General features: G+C 38.8%; 1 protein-coding gene across 1 annotated transcript in view; it reads left to right on the plus strand.

The window, feature by feature from the left end:
- Positions 1-23,569, plus strand: part of LOC133229263 (protocadherin-23-like) — a 127,531-nt gene that overhangs the window by 12,767 nt on the left and 91,195 nt on the right. The window contains exons 7-9 of the mRNA XM_061385768.1: positions 4,773-4,930; positions 6,005-6,848; positions 10,275-10,514. Coding sequence (XP_061241752.1) covers positions 4,773-4,930; positions 6,005-6,848; positions 10,275-10,514 — 1,242 coding nt within the window. The remainder of the gene's footprint in view (positions 1-4,772; positions 4,931-6,004; positions 6,849-10,274; positions 10,515-23,569) is intronic.

Below are 23,569 nucleotides of genomic sequence, written 5' to 3' on the forward strand. Positions count from 1 at the left end.
TTTCAGTAAAATATATTCAAGACCTTTGTGTAGAAAATTACAAAATATTGATGAAAAACCTGAAAACAGAAAGAAATGAGAATGCAAATCACGTTCATGCTTGGCAAGGCGACAGAGGGCATTGTTCAGGGACAGTGAGCCTGCTACAGAGAGACAGACACACACACACACAGGTTACACTATAATCCTCTGTGGTGCCATTTTTTGGAAAGAAACACAACCATCCTAGAAATTGTCCATGAGTATATGGACTAGAGAGATACATCTCCACTTTAGAACAGAGGCTGTCCACAGGGAAGAAAAAGGGGAATGAAATTTGGAGGTATACACAGGTTCTCTGCTGTACTTATATTTTGTCATTTCTTTAAAACTTTTGAAGAAATATTGGGACTTTACCAACCTGGAAGTGTTTCCATGGATGGTCATCATATATTTCTGAAAGTTTGAAATGTTGATATTTAAAAAAAAATAGTCTTTAATCTGGTACTTGGTACATAGCAATATAAAAATATGGTGTTATCTATTATGTTATTCATACCCTTGCTTTAACTCCATCCAACTGCAAAATAGAAGCAACTACAAAATATAAGATAAAATAACAAGATAAAAATCAATATAATGGGAACATATATATCTTTGTTTACATATATATATATATACACACACACACACACACACACATATCTTTGTTTATATCCTATAAGAATGAAGTAAATGGATCAAAGTATAGATATCAGAACCAGCAAATGTTACATAATTTCCTGCTCTGTACTCTGACTTTCTTAAGGGCAGGAGTGCTTTTTTATTTGCCTTTATTTCCTCTATAACTAGTAAAGTGTCTGTTGTATCATAATGACTCATTGACAGCTGAATAAAAGAAAGAAAGAGAGTCATGACTGGCCCAGACTTTGAGTTTTTTGGATTGTTCGAAGTATTAAGATTTTATCAAATAATACAAATCTATTATTTAACAAACTAGAAAAAAAGCCTACCAAAATCAATTTGAATTAGAAATATCAATATGAACTTGTGACATCTTTTAGTTGTGTGTGTGTTCTCTGTCCACTGAAGATGGCCTAGAAAGAATGAGTGACCCAGAGGCAATGAGCAGAATACAACCTCCCAACACTGTGTTCCATGGAAGAAACCAGGAGTCCTTGGAGAAATGACTGACTCCAGGTCTCGGACAGGAAATCTTCAAGATGAGTCTGTAACATTTTGTTAAACCAAATACCAGGAGGCTGCTAAAGATGACTAGATCATATCAAAGACTTGGGAACCACCTTTGTGCGTGCGTGCTAAGTCACATCAGTCCTATCCGACTCTGCGCAACCTCGTGGACTATAGTCCATCAGGCTCCTCTCTCCATGGGATTCCCCAGGCAAGAATACTGGAGTGGGTTGCCATGCCCTTCTCCAGGGGATCTTCCCAACCCAGGGGTTGAACCCGTATCTCTTATGTCTCCTGCATTGGCAGACAGATTCTTTACCACTAGCACCACCTGGGAAGCCCTGGGAACCACCTTTAAGAAGATTCTAACAAAGCTAGTGGAGGTGATGGAATTCCAGTTGAGCTATTTCAAATCCTGAAAGGTGATGCTGTGAAAGTGCTGCACTCCATATACCAGCAAATTTGGAAAACTCAGCAGTGGCCACAGGACTGGAAAAGGTCAGTTTTCATTCCAATTCCAAAGAAAGGCAATGCCAAAGAATGCTCAAACTACTGCACAATTGCACTCATCTCACACGCTAGTAAAGTAATGCTCAAAATTTTCCAAGCCAGGCTTCAGCAATATGTGAACCGTGAACTTCCAGATGTTCAAGCTGGTTTCAGAAAAGGCAGAGGAACCAGAGATCAAATTGCCAACATCCCTAGATCATGGAAAAAGCAAAAGAGTTCCAGAAAAAGATCTATTTCTGCTTTATTGACTATGCCAAAGCCTTTGAGTGTGTGGATCACAATAAACTGTGGAAAATTTTTCAAGGGATGGGAATACCAGACCACCTGACCTGCCTCTTGAGAAACCTATATGCAGATCAGGAAGCAATAGTTAGAACTGGACATGGAACAACAGACTGGTTCCAAATAGGAAAAGGAGTACATCAAGGCTGCATATTGTCACCCTGCTTATTTAACTTAAATGCAGAGTACATCATGAAAAACGCTGGGCTGGAAGAAGCACAAGCTGGATTCAAGACTGCCGGGAGAAATATCAATAACCTCAGATATGCAGATGACACCACCTTATGGAAGAAAGTGAAGAGCAACTAAAAAGCCTATTGATGAAAATGAAAGAGGAGAGTGAAAAAGCTGGCTTAAAGCTCAACATTCAGAAAACTAAAATCATGGCATCTGGTCCCATCACTTCATGGGAAATAGATGGGGAAACAGTGTCAGACTTAATTTTTGGGGGCTCCAAAATCACTGCAGATGGTGATTGCAGCCATGAAATTAAAAGATTACTTCTTGGAAGGAAAGTTATGACCAACCTAGATAGCATATTCAAAAGCAGAAATATTACTTGGCCAACAAAGGTCGTCTAGTCAAGGTTATGGTTTTTCCAGTGGTCATGTATGGATGTGAGAGTTGGACAGTGAAGAAAGCTGAGCACCGAAGAATTGATGCTTTTGAACTGTGGTGTTGGATAAGACTCTTGAGAGTCCCTTAGACTGCAAGGAGGTCCAACCAGTCCATCCTAGAGGAGATAAGTCCTGGGTGTTCATTGGAAGGACTGATGCTGAAGCTGAAACTCCAATACTTTGGCCACCTCATGTGAAGAGTTGATTCATTGGAAAAGTCCCTGAGTCTGGGAGGGATTGGGGGCAGGAGGAGAAGGGGACGACAGAGAATGAGATGGCTGGATGGCATCACCGACTCAATGCACATGAGTTTGAGTGAACTCTGGGAGTTGGTGATGGACAGGGAGGCCTGTTGTGCTGTGATTCATGGAGTCGCTAAGAGTTAGACATGACTGAGCGACTGAACTGAACTGAACTGAATGATAAGAGATGAAACAGTGTGAACATCATTAGGGGTAACAATGGCAATAGATTTACCCATTTATAATGTGTTTAAATGTCTGTTTAACGATTCTTAAAACAAGCTAAACAAACCTTTAATGATCATAGTTGGAGTATTGAAGGATGTTAGTAAATCAATCCATTATTTTGAATACTGTTAAATAAAATTTTACTATCAAACATTTATCCTGAATTTTCGTATAATGAACTGCCCCAGTGGGTTACCAATAAACAGGTAAGAAGACAATTCTCTTGAGTAATACATTCCAGCCAATAAATGAAGATGGCATCTTAGACTCAGAATGTTATACTTTATAACACTTAGTGAATCATTAGTGGATCTAGGCTGTGTACCAACTGGTGCCCCCATCACAAAAAGAGACAATCAGACATGCGCCTCTGAAGGAAAACACAGCACAGCACTTCAAAAGCAGTCTTCCCCCTGAAATGAACCCGAATCTGATTAATTATCTACATCTACCTCCCAATTTAAGGAAAACATAGAGGACAGAAGAACATATTTAAGCTATATGTTGGTGATAAGCAACAGGCAAATCTAGACCATGGGAAGCTTCAGGATACATAGTCAATTCTTCAGCAGATGAGTTGCAAAATAAATAAAAATAAATAAATGGATGACAGGAAGAGACAGACCAAAGAGATATGCGCATATGGAGTTTATGTTAAACCCAATTTGAATTGGCTAAGAAATATTTGAGACAGTTGGAAATTTAAAAAATAACTAGAAATTTGATAATATGAAGGAATTACTACTAATTTAAATATATAATACTATAATTATATTTTTCCTTATCTTTTAGAGATGTGTGTTGAAAAATATGCAGAAGAAATGATACAATTTCTGAGATTTGCTTCAAGAGTAGACAGGGAAGGGAAATATCTGAATGTCTAATAATATTAGCCATGAGTTAACAAATATTATTTTTTATCCTTTTCCATATGGTTCACTGTAGGATATTGAATATAACTGCCTTTGCCACACAGTAGGTCCTTGTTATTTGTCCATCCTTGTATGATGGCTTGCACCTGCCATCCCACGTCCGCCGAGCCCCTGCCCCGGCCCTGGCCCCCGCAGCCTGCTCTCCGTGTCTGTGAGCCTGTTTCTGTCATAGTTCCGTTCATTTGTGTCACGCTGTAGATCTGACGTATAAGTGACATCAAATGGTATTTGTCTTTCTGTGTCTGACTTACTTCACTTTACGATGATCTCTAGGTCCATCCATCCTGCTGCAAATGGCATTATTTCGGTCTTTTTATGGCTGAGTGATATTCCATTGTGTATATAATCTGCATCTTTTTTACCTATTCTCCTGTCGATAGACATTTAGGTTGTTTCTGTATCCCGGCTATAGTGAATGGTGCTGCTATGAATATGGAAGCACATGTATCTTTTTGAATTATAGTTTTGTCAGGATATATTCCCAGGATTGGGGTTGCTGAATGATGTGGCACATAGGTTGATAAATACTGGAGCTAAGTGATAGGCATGTGAAAGTTCATTATATCATTGTCTAACTTTTAGTATGTGAAAATTTCCATAATAAAGTTTTTATAATCTGTTGCATTTCTTGTCTATATTTTTCATATAATCCTTATGTTCATATTCTCACAGAGCTCTAAGGTAAATAAATCTCCCAAATGATCACAGATATATTTGTATTAATTAATTCTCTGTATTCTGCATTATTAACTACATTAATTTCTTAATTTTGTGTGTGTGTGTGTGTGTAGAAGATAGTTCTGATCACTTCAAGATTGATGCCAACAGTGGTGAAATAAGAACAACTAGAGTACTTTCACGTGATTATGGACCTTCTTACAGGATGACTGTAATAGCCAGTGACCAGGGAGTGCCTCCTCTTCAAGGACAGGCAGTTATCAATATTCAGGTAATAGCTCACATCACACAAATGGGGGAAAATGCTCTGAAAGTTTTTTTTTTTACTTTATATACAAATGTATAGAGTGAAGATACTTTAAAAATGTGAATACTCCCTTTAAAGAGCATTGCAGATGTATGTGTACATTATATTAAGTGACTTTACTACTATTTGAGAAATGACTATATTTAAATAAATGTTTATTTTAACTTTGTAAATTACTGACAAGATACTTTCATCACTATGTGGGTATTTATACTACTTTTTTAATGAAGAACAAAAAATATCTTTTCTTTTTTCCTAATTGCAGGGACCTGGCAAATTTGCAGAAGAAACATTTATAAACAAATGGCCAATAATAAATCACATAGTTTTTGTAACTGTTTTAAAAATTAGAAAGTCACTTGAGATCCATATTTTAAGGCTTCCCTTTAGTCATAATGAGCAAATGATTTGTGGGAAGTCTTGATAGTAGGAAAAAAATTACACCAACCCATCAATAACAAGATGACTATAGGAAGATTTTTTATTCAAACACACGATAATCAGTAATATTAACATAGATATGAATACTAATCAGGAATATATATCCCCAAGTATTCTGTTTCCAAAGTATATTAACTGACTAAGGATGTGTGGTTTAGGAGAAAATTCTATCATAATATCTCAAGTCTCTAAGTTCAGATAAACAGATACATGATTCTTAAATATATGCAGATGTTGTCATTAAGGAGACAAGGGTTTCTAGGATTTAGAGTAGTTTGTGGAACTAACTACCTTGGTTCTCATCTGTGGCCTCAGCAAACTATCATTGCATCCATTACAGCAAACGGGGAAGTAGAAAATCCTATACTTTCTTATCTCCTAGATATGATGCAATTTTTAATTTTCAGAGACATACTGGAATTAGGCAATAAAAGAAAAGACATTTTATCATCAATTACTGTATATATATTTATTTGTAATGTGTATATATACATATCATGAATAGACGGAATTAGGGTCCAAAAGAATAGCAGCACCTGTGTTGATTAAATTATTAAAATACTGCAAATAAACAGCTCCTTTTTATTCTTATTTCAGGTGATACCACTATCCAAAGGGAGAACTGTCATTTCTCAGAATATTAGACATTTAGTTATACCAGAAAACTTGAAGCCTACAAAAGTAATGAGCTTGATAAAGTCACCTGATCACCTTCAACGACAGCATGGTGGAAAGTTGCATTTTAGTATCGCTGCAGATGACAAGGATGGTCACTTTGAAGTGGACAGCTCAACAGGAGACTTGTTCCTCTCTAAGGAACTGGATTATGAAATGATGTCTCATTATCTTCTCAGGGTGGTAACTAAAGACCATAGCAGAAACCCTCCCGTGAATAGCACGGTCTTCCTGAGTGTTGCTGTGGAAGATCAGAATGACCATTCCCCATCTTTCCGGGAGGAGTTCATTGTGATAAGTGTACCAGAGAACACCCCTGTTGGCACTCTGGTGCACATCTTCAATGCCAAAGATGGTGATGGAAGTTTTTTGAACAGTAGAATACAATACTTCATTGAAGCCAACCACCCTGGAATGAATCCATTTCTCATCCACCCCTCATCTGGCACTTTGGTCACCACGTCTCCCCTTGACAGAGAGAGAGTTCCAACTGTTGTCCTGACAGTAACCGCATCGGACCAGGCTGTGAACGTGACGGACCGGCGACTGAGATCACTGATGGCGAAGGTAGTGATTCTGGATGTGAATGACCACAGTCCCACTTTTACATCTTTCCCCATCGCCCATGTCAGAGAGGATGCTGCGGTGGGCTCCTTGGTGCATCACATAACTGCTCAAGATCCAGATGCAGGAAGGAATGGAAGAGTAACATTTAGCATCCTCTCAGGAAATGAAAACATGGCCTTTATGCTAGATGAGTCATCAGGTACCGTCTAAGTCACTGTTGATTACAACCTGTGATTGCTTGCTTGCATTTATCCTTTCCATTTTCCTCTGTTATCAAATGATCTTCTCAAGATGCATATGCATTAAGGAAATTTGACTTGATTTACCATTTCACTTATACAGATGGTAGGCATAGAGGTTGTATTCAGGAAACCAACAGTAGTTGGCCTGTTTGTTAATATAGATCTCTGGTTTGTAGCTAGGTCACATTTCCTGGGGTGAACATTTTACAGTAGCCACCTTTTTTGCCCTCATTGTATGTGTTCACAGGGTATGAGGTATACCAAGATAAATCAAGGTAGAGCATGACTGGTCAACCATGTTAATCAAAGACTTTAGTATCAAAACATCTCTAAGATCATAGAAACATACCCTTGTAAATAGTTGGAAATCATGTGTTTTTAAATAGTTGGATTAATTTGGACATCAAGACCCTCAATTTTCACAACTGAACCATTTTATTTTTGGTGGAAGCATTTATTCACTCTTCAGTACTCTGCAGAAATGACACTGACATTGTCACAAGACAGTGACACTCACTGTCACTGCTCTTATCTTGCTGTCACCATATTGCCAGATAATGTCTTCTAAAAGTTTTTATGTAGCTTGATGGACAGTTATATATACAAAGTGTCAACCTTGTAATACTGACATTTTCTCACCAGTTCACACACACACACACACACACACATAATTGAATGAAATTCCTTCACCCTGATTTTAAGAAAATATTAAAGAGATGGACTACCATCTCATTCTCAAAATAAAGTCATTTCTGTATGAACAACAGGAAAAAATCTCAGACGTATACCATTTGGTCCAACTGTTAATAAGAACATTATTTGGAAGTGAGATTGAATGTGTAGGATTTGGAAGTCATGATTATAGTCTGGCTATGTACTGTTGGAAATTTTCATCAAAATATTTATTAAATCCTGTACATATGGTTCCATTCTGAGGCCTGCATGCACACTACCTAAAAGCCCAACTGACAGAGAGAGAGTCCAGACCTAGTTGCTGATTTCTGTTAGAGCTCGGGTCTCCAAGGATCTGTTTCAGCAATGCTTCAAATGCTTTCCAGAATGGCTAAGGAAGGTCCCTTTCAGGTTGTTAAAGAGGGTGGATAAAAATAGAATTGTGTCTCAGTAATATAGATATCATGAATCTTGAACAATTGCAGTGGCTGTTTCAGATCTTTTTAACATCATAAAAATGCTAATTACTGAATATACTCATATGAGATGGGCTATTTTTTCTCTCACAAGGTTCATATTTTTTTAAATCAAGACAAAGTAAGGTTTTCAATGGCTTTGTCTATGAAGTATAAAATGATAAGCAATTCTTGAGAAGCCATTTTATAAAATATGACTCAGTAAACCTCTTTAATTATTTGAAGAAATGCTCTTATAGGATAAACATGTGTTAGAGAAGCAAGTACCAATTCTAAAAGAAAAAATGTGACAGTTGGAATTATGTAACAAATATATGTATGCAAGTTTTTATAACACGTGGCTTATGTGAATTATGTACTTCAGTGGCAGTTGGATAGAGACATTTTATTTGTGAATTTTATTGTCCTAGTTGTAAAGTCTTTATTATTTTTTATTAATATGAAAGATAGTTAACTGAGAATAGTATAAAGAAACTGTAACTTTTTAACAAAAACTTAATGTCTTAAAGGATATAACCATAACTTTTTGTACCTTGGTCACATTTACACATGAAGTGTCCTTTGACATAAAGAGGGATACTGTTAGAACCTTGTTATTCAGTTGCTAACTCATGTCCCACTCTTTGTGACCCTGTGGACTGCAGCACGCCAGACTGCTCTGTCCTTCATTGTCTTCTGGAGTTTGCTCAAACTCATGTTCATTGAGTCGGTGATGCCATCCAATCATCTCATCTTCTGTCGCTCCCTTCTCCTCATGCCCTCAATCTTTCCCAGCATCAGTCTTTTCTGATGAGTTGGCTCTTTGCATCAGATGGCCAAAGTATTGGAGCTTCAGCTTCACTATCAGTCCTTCCAATGAATACTTAGGGTTGTTTTTCTTTAGGATTAACTGCTTTGATCTTGCAGTCCAAGAAACTCTGAAGAGTCTTCTCCAGCACCATGGTTCAAAAGCATCAGTTCTCCAGTGCTCAGCCTTCCTTATGGTCCAGCTTTTACATCCATACATGACTACTAGAAAAACCATAGCTTTAACCATATGGACCTTTGTTGGCAAAGTGATGTCTCTGCTTTCTAATATGCTGTCTAGGTTTGTCAGAGTTTTTTCTTCCAGGAAGCAAGCCTTTCTTTAATTTCATGGCTGCAGTCACTGTCTGCAGTGATTTTGGAGCTCAAGAAAGTAAAATCCGTCACTGTTTCCACTTCTACCACTTCTGTTTGCCATGAAGTTCAAAGGTTGTTGCTGAACCACGAAAGACACTGGGATTCTTGGCCTCCGGAGGAGAAGACTTCAATCTGGGGCCATAGACGAGGCTTGATCGTTCAGAGCTTTTGTGTGATAAAGTTTTATTAAAGTAAGAAAAGGGATAGGGAGAGCTTCCGACATAGACATCAGAAGCGGAATGGAGAGTGCCCCCTTCGCTAGTGTTAGCAAGGGGGTTATATACTTTTTAAGTAGTTATTACAGTGAATCAAAAGAATGTCTGGAGATTGTAAAGATCTTACTAGACCCGCTCCCATAATTTACATTTTAAGATAACAGGATTAGCCAGAAAGTTTTTTCCAGAAACTGTCCTGAAGCAGGATACATTCTTGTTACATAATCCTTGGTACAGAGTTTAAACTGAGTTGTTTGTTGTGTAATCATCAGTTTGAGGCTTAAAGATAGAAACGTGACTTACGTGACTATGACTAAGACTAAAAAATGTAGAGAAAAAAGAAAAACTTTTATCCTTTCCTCCTCCTTGAGAATCCCAGACCCCTCTCTCTTTGGGGACCCCCAGACTTCTTATCAATCTGCCTAGGAATTGACTCTCCCAAAGTAATGGACCAGATGCCATGATCTTAGTTTCTTGAATGTTAAGTTTTAAGCTAGCTTTTTAACTCCCCTCTTTTACCCTCATCAATAGGCTCTTTAGTTCCTCTTCACTTTCTGTCATTATAGTGGTATTTTTTTTTTTTTAATGAAGATAGATGTTGGGTAGATAAATACCCTTGATGTAATCATCTCAGTAAATAATGGTACATGATGGATTATTACTGAATTCTGATTCATTCTTATATTTAAATTACAGTGACTTTTAAAAATGTTCTCTTTTATTCTAGATAATATATAAATTTAACTTTAACAGAGAAAGTTTCTGAATTTTTAGCAGGTTAGAGAACTTATGCAAAAGTAGAGTAAGCATGACTTCCCCAAAGAATATTATGCATTACTTTTCTTCTCTTTCAAAACAGGTTTTCTAACTACTGCTTCTCCTTTGGATTATGAGATAAAAAGTCAGCACATTCTGACCCTTCTGGCACTGGATGGTGGCACACCAACACTTTCTTCATCCCAGACTTTGACAGTTACTGTTCTTGATGTAAATGATGAGGCCCCAGTATTTAAGCAGCACCTGTATGAAGCTTCAGTTAAAGAAAATAAAAATCCAGGAGAGTTTGTCACAAGAGTTGAAGCTGTGGACAGAGATTCAGGTAACTCAAAAATATGGCAACTAAGTAATTCATGTTAAAATTAAATATGGATCAGAAATTTACCAGAAATTTGAAAACAGTTGCTAGTTATCTCAGATTTCTGATATTTTGTTAATTACCATACATGTAAAAAATGAATGTATAATGTGTAGTTTTTGTAGCATTTGCTTATATTAAGTTTTATTATTATAGTAGATACATATCTAATTAGCATAAAATTTAGTGATTCGATCTTGATAATAAACAAGTATAGACAAAGTATCACATTTTTTTTCAGATTGTAGTAGCAAAATACATGAGTACAGAAAGTAAATGGCTCCTGATTTCCTCTATGCATAGCATGATAGAAGAGAGAATACTGTTGTCAGACTGCCTGGGTTGGAATCCTGGAAGCACCGCTTAAGCTGTGTAGCCTTGCCTCAGCTTTATACTAGTTGTTTCTGCTCCTTGGTTTCCTTATCTGTAAAATGGGGATTACAAGAGAACCTAATTCCCAGTTCTGAGAATGAAAGAGGTATCACCTACAAAGAGCTGAGACCGTGTTTGGCACAATAAATGGTCAACAAATGTTAATTCCCATCATTACTGTAATACTATTAATATTAATATCAACCACTGTGTCCAGACAAATGACTTTGAAGTGAACAGTTACTATGACTGCTGCTGCTGCTAAGTCGCTTCAGTTGTGTCCGACTCTGTGCGACCCCATAGATGGCAGCCCATCAGGCTCCCCCGTCCCTGGGATTCTCCAGGCAAGAACACTGGAGCGGGTTGCCATTTCCTTCTCCAATGCATGAAAGTGAAAAGTGAAAGTGAAGTCGCTCAGTCGTGTCCGATTCTTAGCTACCCCATGGACTGCAGCCTACCCGGCTCCTCCGTCCATGGGATTTTCCAGGCAAGAGTACTGGAGTGGGGTGCCATTGCCTTCTCCGTACTATGACTAGGGATTTTCAAATATCTTAGAATTTCTTTTCAATATCACTATGACTTTTGGGGGACATTTAAGTTTCAGTAACTCTAATAATATACTTTTTAAATTTTAAACTAAATACTTATAAAAATTATAATGAAATATTTGCCATTAACAGCATATGCTGAATTTTTAAATCTGAATTAATACAAATAGTTTAATAAGTTGGTCTTTTTAAATTAACATTTGTATATAGCAACTGGCAATTCATAATCAATATAATATTTTGTTCTTCTCTTGAAAGAACTGTAACAGATGTTTCTATGAAAATAATAGTATGAACACCAGCATTTTCCTCCTAAATTATTTATCAGAGGAGTAAAAGATGCATTTTTCTTGAACTTTTAAGTTATTTACCATTTAGATGCTTTGCCCTTTGGGGAAACATTCTCTTTTAAAGATATGTATTTTTTGTGATGCTACAAAATCTTTGACAGGCCAGCCCAGTTTTCTCTTTTGACCAGAGCGGGGCAGTGTGATCAAAGAGTTTTGCTTGCTGTGCTCACCAAGAGGGCTAGAGTGCCCTAGCAACTGCTCATCCCAACTCCGCTTTGAACTGAGCACGTTTCTGGCAGTGTGGTTTTTAGATGATGGAAACAATGGAGAATATACATGAGCTTTGTGTTTCCAATGTATCCAGTATGGTAAAGTTCTTTGAGAGCATTTTCTGATGTAAACTGAGTCATGCAGGGCTCTGGGCAGCACAGAAACCACTTCCCAAAGTGCAGACGGATAAAATGCAGTCAGTCACTGGTGTGTGATTTAGAGATCATTTAAAGTTTGTAAAATGCTTCCTCCCCTTGACTTTATTAATCCATTTTTTAGAATTGACCCTATGGAAAATATTGATTTACTTTAATATTTGAAGGAGAAAAGAATTTGTCTCAAAAGTTTTCATGCCAACTAAAGATGACTACCAAAATATGCCTTCCAATTTTTACTGTCAAGTTGCCAAGTGCTAGTGTAATTTTCTTTTGGAATGAATGGTCTGCAACCTGTTATTTATAATTTAATTGAAAGTTTATTATTTTAGAGATTATGGTTTGCCAGGAAATTTGGATGCAAAATTGCTGGTTTTCTGGCTTTTCATTTGTGGGTGTTTGAGATACAAAATTAGCATTTCCTGAGCCTCATGTACCTTCACAAGTTTTGTGTACAATCTTGGTTTACTGAAATCTCAGTGTTTTTAATGAGGCCAGATCTGTTAAACCAATGGTTATGTCAGTGTATGTGAATTTGGATGTATGCATGTGCTTTTGAACATATCTTTCCTAAATCTTTTTCTTCTTCTTTGCTTGTTGGATTAAGACAATGAAAAAGGATTATGCATAAGAATTAAATGATGTCAGGATTTTAACATATCTGGCATCACATTGGAATTTATTAATGGCTTGTTTAATAGTATGTATTCTTAAAAATACTATAGCTTTACTTAATACTTGAAAGGTTAACATGTGTTTTCTAGCATTCTACAATGTAGTTTTTAAAAGTGTAAGCCTACAATGTTGTTTGGCATTCAAAACCCATAGGAATTTGAGTACTGAATGTTTATGATGTATGACTCACACTGGCTCTACCAGGAGTTTTTTCTTGTATTAAATGGGAAAAACAACTACCACATTTTAACTAAGATATTAAAACTGCTACAGCATTTGGTGCCACCAACAAGAGCTCCATTGTTAGTGAGAAAAGATCTACCCCCAGGGGTACCTCTCCCCTAGTCCTGGGAGGAAGGGTGCCCCATCAGGAAAGACGACTCAGTCCTGATGATGTATTGGCTCATTCGTGGTACAACAGCACATTGCCATGCTAAAATGTTGAATTCTATAGTGAAATTTTATTCTCTATCCCATAAAAATGCATCTGGATTTATCGTGAACAATCTCTACATCTGGTTTCTTGGAAACTGTCTCATGCTGGATGAACAACTAGACCCAACAACCTACTCTTGGAGCAAAGTTAGAAACACTGCCATGACGGTATTTCATCTATTTCTCTGAATCTAAGATACCATTAATTGTAAGAAGCATCTAACTCCAGATATATTAAAATTGGGGGAAAATTTTAGAATTAATGAAAGAGTAAACAGAGACAGAAAAAGGACTACTCACCCAGAGACAATCACTATTAAAACTTGGAAATATAATCTTCATTCATTTAATACACGGTGTTGTGATTATATGATTATTTGTCTGTTTGCCTGCCTTTTAAGGTGTGAACTCATAGATTCAAAACATTTTAATATTTCACTTGCTTTTATCCCAGGTCTCTAAGATAATGCAAGCTATGACATAGGAGTGTAGTAACTATTTTTGACTACATGATTTGAGAAACTGCAGCATCTGTGAAATAGGCTGCTTCAAGCTGCCTTCACTCTTCTGAACTAATTCATTTGTTTATTTCTTCATTCACTCAGCCAGGCACAATCCTTTTTCTGCTTTGGAAATGGTTGAGTTGTGTAGGCATTGTATTGTTGAGGAATTACATGAAAAATTATATTCATAAAGAGTAAATCTGAAATCAACACTCTGCTCGTCAGAATTATTTATTAATTCCTTATGATTTTGAGGATACATTTCTATTCTCTTTTAGCTTAACAACCAGACACTTCAGTAAGTGATTGTGGTGTTCCTCTCTATTCTCAGCTCCTATCACTTGCCCACCTTTACTCTAGGATAGGGTTATGCAAACCTTTCTCTGTAAAGGGCAAAACAGTGATTGTTTTAGGTTGTGCAGGCTATAGGTCTCCATTATTCAATGCTGATATTGGAGCAAGACATCAGCAGTAGGTCATACATAAACAAATAAATGTAGCTGGACTTCCATGGAACTTTACAAAATCAGGCAACAGGCTGGATTTGGCCAGTGGGTTATAGTTTGCCAACTGCTGCTATATATATATCTAATTAAGGTATCTAAGTTACTTCTTTCTGGTCATCAGATCCAATTACGATGTCATCACAGTAGTGGATCAGTGTGATGAAATACTGGATGCTGAGATGATCTTTATCTCTGCTGAGTAGATGATGGTTGATAGTGGAAGACTTTACATAAAGATGTACTGTTGTTCCTGCTGGATGAAAGCAGATCACTTCCGATAGTCCTTATAAATTGGTGTAGAGTGTTGTTCTCATTTCAGTTATTGTATTCTTCAACTCTGTTGGTTGCTCTTTATATTTTCCCTTTGTTTAAAACTTCTTGTAGCTTCTCGCTCTGCGCACCCTCTTGTTTCCTGTGTTCTTGGATCATCTTTGTGATCATTATACTGAACTCTTTCTCAGGAGGATTACCTATTTCCATGTCACTTAGTTGTTCTTCTGGAGTTTTATCTCGTTCCTTCACCTAGAACATATTCCTCTGCTTTTTTGTCTGAATTATTTTGTCTGAGTTTCTATTTTTATGTATGTGGAATATCAGTTATGTTTCTTGAACTTGGAGAAGCGGCCCTCTGTAGAGGATGTCCTATGTCCCAGCAGTACACTCTGTTCTTGTTACTCAAGGGCCAGAGACCAGCTGGTCTTGGGGTAGGTTCTGACCTGCATTTGTGGACTCACTTCTGCAGCCCCCTGGTGAGTGAGGCTGATCTGGAGGCTTGTTCAGGATTCCTAGTGGGAGAAGCAGTGCCTCTCCACTGGTGGGTGAAGCTGGGCCTTGGCCAGGGTGGGCAGGGCTCTGCCAAGGAGTGCGTCTGGAGACAGCTGTGAGCTCAGGAAGTCTTGAGGCAGCCTGTCTGCTGTGTTCCCACCCTGCTGGTTGTCTGGCCTGAGATGTCCTAGTACTGGAGACTGCAGGCTGTTGGGTGGGGCCAGGTCTCAGTCCCAAAATATTGGCCTCCAGGAGAGCTCATGCTGATGACCATTCCTCAGTGTGTGCACCACCAGTGTCCTCGTCCCAGAATAAGTCGCAGCTGCCCCCTCCCCTGCCTCCCCAAGAGACCCTCCAAGACCCACAGGTAGTTATGGCCCAGGTTATGCAGGCACTTTTGTCCTTGGTCCCAGTGTGTGTGAGACCTCGGACATATCCTCCAAGAGTGGAGTCTCTGTTTTCCCCAGTCCTGTGGAGTTCCTGAACTCAAACCTCATTGCCCTTTAAAGCCAAATACTCTGGGGGCTCACTCCTCCCTATGCCAGACCCCCAGGCTTGGGAACCTGACATGGGCCCCAGAACTTTCATTCCTGTGGGAGAACTTCTATGGTATAAATTGTTCTCTAGTTTGTGGGTTGCTGATCCCAGGGAGGGGGTATGGGATTTGACTATATTGCAAGTTCATGCCCCTACCATCGCACTGTGGTTTGCTCTTTATGTCTCTGGATGTAGAATATATTTTCTGGTAGGTTCCAGTCTTTTTTATCAATGGTTGGTCAACAATTAGTTGTAATTTAGATAGACTTGTGGGAAGAGGTGAGCTCAACTTGCTTCTACTCTGCTATCTGGTCCAGGAAGTCTGAGAGTGTTGGTTCTCAAAAGGTGACCTCCAGAGCCAGTGGTACCATCATCCTCAACCGACACAGAGGGCTACTACCAAAGGGCGTTTAAAGGATGCTGTGTCCCTCTAACCAAGGCCTTTCCCATGGTCTTTATGAAGGGAGAGTCCTCTGAATTGTTGGTAAATGTAGTCAGAGGAGGGTGGTGGGCATGTCATACATAAATCCATCCTAATGTTCTTCTCAAACTTTCCTTTCCTGTATAGTATGCAGGGGAAAGTCTGGCATCTCAAACTCAACAATGATAGGCCACTTGTAACACAACCAATCAAAAGAAACTGTCAAGGGACATAGCTATACGAGTTAAAACATTCAATTCTGAATAGCTAGTAAGCACACTACATCAATAAATCCAGCATAAACCAAAGTGTTATTTAATCTTTCTGGGTTTCACATTCTTAGAATTGGTTTCCACACATTTTGGACAGAGTTATCCTAATATAAGTTAGAAAAATCTTGGTATTCTTTGAAAGCTGAAAGCTGTCTCTGACTGAGTCATATTTGCATGTATGCTGAGATCTGCCTGCAGTATGTTGAAATCTGTGGGTCTTCATATGGATTTTCCCTTCCAAGAAGCTACTCCTTATATATCTGCTGCCCAATTTGGTTCTGATATTCAGAGAGATTGACTTCCTTAGAAGCTTTCAGCTATTTTGACTATGACCTAAACTATGACTTTAAATCCTCAGCTTATAATTTTCTTTCTGTAAGCTCTCATTGTATTCAGAGATAGCCAGTTCACACCATACTCCTTTTACTATCCCAAGTCCATGGTCAGCACCATTTGGTCCTCTAAGGAATAGGAGTCCTTTAATAGTCAGTTCATCACAATCAAACATGGGTGATCATTTAATTGATTATGATACTATAGTGTGTGTGTGTGTGTGCATGTGCGTGCATGTGCGTGCACACACACTAAGTCACTTCAGTTGTGTCTGACTGTTTGTGACCCTATGGACTATAGCCCATCAGGCTTCTCTGTCCATGGGATTCTCTATGCAAGAATACTGGAGTGGATTGCCATGCCCTCCTCCAGGGGATCTTCCCGACTCAGGGATCACACCCACGTCTCTTATATCTCCTGTACTGGCAGGTGGGTTCTTTACCACTAGCACCACCTGGGAAGCCCCTGTGATACCATTGCAAGTGATAAATTACTCGTGTTTCATTTCCTTTGGGCAGGAACCCAGCACTGCCTTTAAGGCCAAAGGCATAACCAAACCAGTATCAGAATCCCTGATACCTGGGACCCACTCTTATTCCAAGTACTGCACCAGTCATATGTAATCAGGAAAACCAGCTGTTAAAATACTGGTATGGAAGGCTGAGTAAGTGAAAAAGGAATCCTGAAGTAACCCAGAAAAAAATAACTATAGGAAAGCAGCTACCACCCCTAATTCTGGGAAACAAAAAGAAGATGAGATTATCAGAACCTAGGAAGAGAAAGAGCAGAAGGGCTTTGTAGAGCCTGGTCTGGGAGAGCCAAAAGAGACAGAAAGTTGTGAACAGCTGTCACACCAGGAAAAATGGCATTGCTGACAGGGAAAGTAAGAGAACCGGAAGAAGTAGTCCCATCTGCTTTCCTCTGACCTTCAGTCTCCCTTGAGGGTCGCTTTATGGCAGATGCTAACAGGGGCTTAGTGGCAAAGGAGGTCCTGCACAGTTGTGGCATCCGGATCCCCAGCCCCAGCATTGCAGGGCAGAGGAGGGAAGAATGGCTTCAGATCCTAGGCACCATAATTTAGTATACCAATAACTAGTACACCTTGTAAAGGATGGAGGGAGGTGCTGGCAGAAGGAACAGCAACATCAAAGACCCCAACAGAAAGACACTTAGCATGTTCAGAGAGCAGAAGGGACATTGGTGGGCCAAGAAAAATTATGAGAAGAGCTTGGAGAAATAAGCAGAGCCCATATAATATGGGACGTTGTAGCCTGCAGTATGGTGTTTGGTTCCTATTTTGATTGCATTCACTTTATTCCCTCTTACTTGATAAATCTAATTCATCTTTAGGGCCTCCGCTTATACAGAAGGCAACACATAGTTATGTCTTATCATGTGGAATTGTAATTGCCTGCTTATTTGAATCCAGTGCTACACTGTATGTAGCATGAGAGCAGAGAGTGTGTCTTCTTGCCAGCAGTTACATCCTTAGCATGTGGTGTGGTACCTTGGCACTTGCTCTCACTATCTCTGTAGGTTTGTTAAATGAGATATAAATGAGCAATTATCTACTTGTGATAAATCTTCCCTGATCCCCTTCCCCAGTGATTTCACATATTCCACCACACTGTCTATAATTCTCCACTATCACTTTATGGCAAATAGATGGAGAAACAGTGGAAACAGCGGCAGACTTTATTTTTGGGGGGGCTCCAAAATCATTGGAGATGGTGACTGCAGCCATGAAAGTAAAAGACACTTACTCCTTGGAAGAAAAGTTATGACCAACCTAGATAGCATATTAAAAAGCAGAGACATTACTTCCAGTAGTCATGTATGGATGTGAGAGTTGGACTATAAAGAAAGCTGAGCGCTGAAGAACTGATGCTTTTGAACTGTGGTGTTGGAGAAGACTCTTAGGAGATCCAACTAGTCCATCCTAAAGGAAATCAGTCCTGATTGTTCATTGGTAGGACTGATGTTGAAGCTGAAACTCCAATACTTTGGCTACCTGGTGTGAAGAGCTGACTCATTGAAAAGACCCTGACGCTGGGAAAGATTGAGGGCAGGAGGAGAAGGGGACAACAGAGGATGAGATGGCTGGATGGTATCACTGACTCAATGGACACGGGTTTGAGTAAACTCCGGGAATTGGTGATAGATAGGGAGGCCTGGTGTGCTGCAATCCATAGAGTCGCAAAGTGTTGGACACGACTGAGCAACTGAACTGAAATGAGAGGAATTCTGAGGACCAAGATAATTCAATGATAGTTCAAGATAATTTGGTGGTATCTTTCGAGTGCCTGGCACTTGGTAAATGTATGTTGTATAAATAAATGTGTGTTGCATGAGTGAATGAATTAATCAAATAACTGGAGCTCAGTACATATGTGTCATCTGCATATGGATGGAAACTGAAGCCAGTGAACTGGGAAAGAGGTGGAATGAATTCCTTCCTTCCTCTTTCCCCTTCCCCTTCTCTTCCTTCCTTCCTCTCTCTCTTTGTTCTTTCCTTTCCATGTTTTTTTTTTTTTTAATTAGTCAGCAATATCTGAAGTTACGGAGAAGATAAGTCAGCTAAACATGATCAGTAGATTTTTATAACCAGAAGCTTATTGATGACTGTAGAAAGAATAACTATATATGGCAGTGGTTTCAAGCTAGCTGCAGGGAATTTTTAAAAGAAGCTTGGCTATAAAGAGAAGAAAACTTGTTTCTTACAGTTAGCTTCTGTTGCTGCTTAGTCGCTTTGGTCGTGTCTGACTCTGTGTCATCCTATGGACTGCAGCCTGCAGTCTATCCATGGGATTCTCTAGGCAAGAGTACTAGAGTATGTTCCATACCCTCCTCCAGGGGATCTTCCCAACCCAGAGATCAAACCCAGGTCTCCTACATTGTAGGCAGAGTCTTTATCACTGAGCCACCAGGGAAGCCCCTTATAGCTAGAGAAGAGTATAATTTAAGGGGAAAATGTAAAGAGAAAGATTAGAACTGACAGGAAAACTTCAAGAGGGTGTTTGAAGCATTATTTTTGCCATTGAGACAGAAAGCAAGAGGTGGGGTTAAGTACAGATGCAAGAAGCTGAGGGAGCCTTTTTCCCAATGCCTCAATTTCTCTGGGAAATAGGAAGGAAAGTGGTTTTTGAGAGTCAGCCAGTAGGTGGTTGGGTAGAAGACCTGAATAGGAAAGGGGTGACCAAGGAAAACTGGACAGATTGCCAGAGGACAGTGGTATTTCAGTGGCCTCAGTCTATGCTTTTGTGAAGTTTTCTCCAGCCCCAATTATCTGCTGGATAGTCCAGAAGACCAGAGAGATGGTTGACATGATCCTGAACTAAGGTTTTGCTGGGATTCTTTCGGAAAAAGTCAGAAGACCTGAGGAAATTTGCAAGGTTTCTAAAGTGTTAATTCATGGGTCTGGACTTGATAGGGAAAGAAATGAATTGAGGAAGGGTATCTATCCGAGACTGGGAGAAGGTAAAAGAGCAAAAGACTGTAGGTCTTGAGCTCTAAGAGCAGATATATGTATACGTACACACGCACACACACACTCATCCTTTACTACGTGTATTTTAAGTATATCCCTAAATATCTTCAGATTCAGATATCCAGTTTTCTTAGTAAGATTATGGAGTTAGATCAAATAGTCTCATTTGACTTTTATTTCTTTGGTTCTCAAATTTGATGATGCTATGTTTGTTCTGGAGGATTATTCTGTGAGGAGGAAGAAGCAAAACGAAGCAGAGAAAAGGCTAATAAAGTTCTGCCAAGAGAATGCACTGGTCATAGCAAATACATTCTTCCACAACACAAGAGAAGACTCTATACATGGACATCACCAGATGGTCAACACCAAAATCAGATTGATTATATTCTTTGCAGCCAAAGATGGAGAAACTCTGTACAGTCAGCAAAAACAAGACTTGGAGCTAACTGTGGCTCAGATCATCAACCCCTTATTGCAAAATTCAGACTTAAGTTGAAGAAAGTACAGAAAATGGCTAGACCATTCAGGTATGAGCTAAATCAAACCCCTTACAATTGTACAGTGGAAGTGACAAATAGATTCAAGGTATCAGATCTGATAAACAGAGTCCCTGAAGAATTTTGGATGGAGGTTTGTAACATTGTACAGGAGGCAGGGATCAACACTATCCCCAAGAGAAAGAAACGCAAAAAGGCAAAATGATTGTCTGAGGAGGTCTTACAAATAGTTGAGAGTAGAAGAGACGTGAAAGGCAAAGGAGAAACAAAGATATAGCCATCTGAATGCAGAGTTCCAAAGAATAGCATGGAGAGATAAGAAAGCTTTCCTCAGTGATCAATTCAAAGAAATAGAGGAAAACAATACAAAGGGAATGACTAGAGATCTCTTCAAGAAAATTAGAGATACCAAGGGAACATTTCATGCAAACATGGGCACAAAAAAGGACAGAAATGGTATGGACCTAACAGAAGCAGAAGATATTAAGAAGAGGTGGCAAGAATACACAGAAGAACTGTACAAAAACGACCTTCACGACCCAGATAATCACGATGGTGTGATCACTCACCTAGAGCCAGACATCCTGGAATGTGAAGTCAAGTGGGCCTTAAGAAGCATCGCTATGAACAAAGACAGTGGAGGTGATGGAGTTCCAGCTGAGCTATTTCAAATCCTAAAAGATGATGCTGTGAAAGTGCTGCACTCAATATGCCAGAAAATTTGGAAAATTCAGCAGTGGCCACAGGACTGGAAAAGGTCAGTTTTCATTCCAATCCCAAAGAAAGGCAATGCCAAAGAATGTTCAAACTACTGCATAATTGCACTCATCTCACACGCTAGCAAAGTAATGCTCAAAATTCACCAAGCCAGGCTTCAAGAGTACTTGAACCATGGACTTCCAGATATTCAATCTGGATTTAGAAAAGGCAGAGGAACCAGAGATCAAATTGCCAACATCCATTGGATCATCGTAAAAGCAAGAGAGTTCCAGAAAAACATCTACTTCTGCTTTATTGATTACACCAAAGCCTTTGACTATGTGTATCACAGAAAACTGTGGAAAATTCTTCAAGAGATGGGAATACCAGACCACCTGACCTGCCTCCTGAGAAATCTGTATGCAGGTCAGGAAGCAACAGTTAGAACCAGACATGGAACAACAGACTGTTTCCAAATTGGGAAAGGAGTATGTCAAGGCTGTCTATTGCCACCCTGTTTATTTAATTTCTACGCAGAGTACATCGTGCAAATTGCCCAGCTGGATGAAGCACCAGCTGGAATCAAGACTGTCGGGATGACACCACCATTATGGCAGAAAGTGAAGAATTAAAAGAGCTTCTTGATGAAAGTGAAAGAGGAGAGTGAAAAAGTTGGCTTAAAACTCAACATTCAAAAATGAAGATCATGGCACCTGGGCCCATCACTTCATGGCAAATGGATGGAAACAGTGAGAGACTTTGTTTTAAGGGCTCCAAAATCACTGCAGATGGTGACTGCAACCATGAAATTAAAAGATGCTTGTTCCTTGGAAGTAAAGCTATAACTAACCTAGACAGCATATTAAAAAGCAGAGACATTACTTTGCTGACAAAGGTCCATCTAGTCAAAGCTATGGTTTTTCCAGTAGTCATATATGGAAGTGAGAGTTGGATTATAAAGAAAGCTGAAGAATTGATCCTTTTGAACTGTGGTGTTGGAGAATACTCTTGAGAATCCCTTGGACTGCGAGAATATCAAACCATTTCATCCTAAAGGAAATCAGTCCTGAATATTCACTGGAAGGACTGATGCTGAAGCTGAAACTCCAATACTTTGGCCACCTGATGCGAAGAACTGACTCATTAGAAGAGACCCTAATGCTGGGAAAGATTGAAGGCAGGAGGAGAAGGGGATGACAGAGGATGAGAGGTTGCATGGCATCACCAACTCAATGGACATGAGTTTGAACAATGTGCTGCAGTCTGTGAGGTCGCAAAGAGTTGGACACGATTGAGCGAATGAAATGAACTGAATTGGACTGAGGAAGAAGCAAGGCATTAATTGAATTCTGAAAGAGACACAAGTGCAATACTTTCAATTTATTTCACATTGTTTAAGTTGTAAAGGGTGCACAGTTTGTAGTGTGAAAACATATATGTGCAAACTATAGTTACATAAAGATCTCATTTATTCTTAATAAAATACTAGGAGGATTGAAGGTAAGTAGAGTGTTATGTTAGGGATAAAACAATGTAGAAAAAAAGGAACAATAAAACGTGACAGTTTCTAAGAAGTCAAAGGAGTATTGAATACAATGGTAAGCACATTAGAGAATAATTAGACCAATGGGAGGAAGGGAAGCTGTAAAAATTTGTGTTTTGTTTAAACATGTGAAGATGTTTTCTAGGTTTGACAAGTGTCAGGATTTTAAAATGTATAGTATATAATACAATATGTAATATATAATTTTATATGTAATGTGTAATAAGATCACATTATAAATGAGTAGATTTATTTTTTTTAAAGGGTCCAAAAATTAAAAGATGCTGTTCTCCATGATATCTTCATAAAGGCAAGGGCCGTACCTCTTTGATTCCCCACCTGTCTCTTTGGCACACAGCACTGTGCTTGGCACTTAATTATGCTCACCAAATATTTGAGGAACAGAGAAAGTAGATGTAACATGATATTGTCCCCATTTTCATAATGTAGGGTGAGACTGATAAAGGGAATTTTAATAGTTTGGAATTTTTAAAAATTCTGTCTGACCAAAGAAAAGGTTATGTTATCACTATGAGACCAAAGTAATCACTTAATTATTACATAATCACTAATGCAATAATATGCTTAATGCCTAATGCTAGGCTGAAATAGTCTGGTGACCTCTGATTATACTATTTCAAATATTTGGTTTCTACATTATTAGACATTTTTTCTCAAGGTTATTAAAATGCCTGCAGGTGATCCCAAATA

Source organism: Bos javanicus, chromosome 17 (genome assembly GCF_032452875.1).
Source record: "Bos javanicus breed banteng chromosome 17, ARS-OSU_banteng_1.0, whole genome shotgun sequence".
Classification (NCBI taxonomy): domain Eukaryota; kingdom Metazoa; phylum Chordata; class Mammalia; order Artiodactyla; family Bovidae; genus Bos; species Bos javanicus.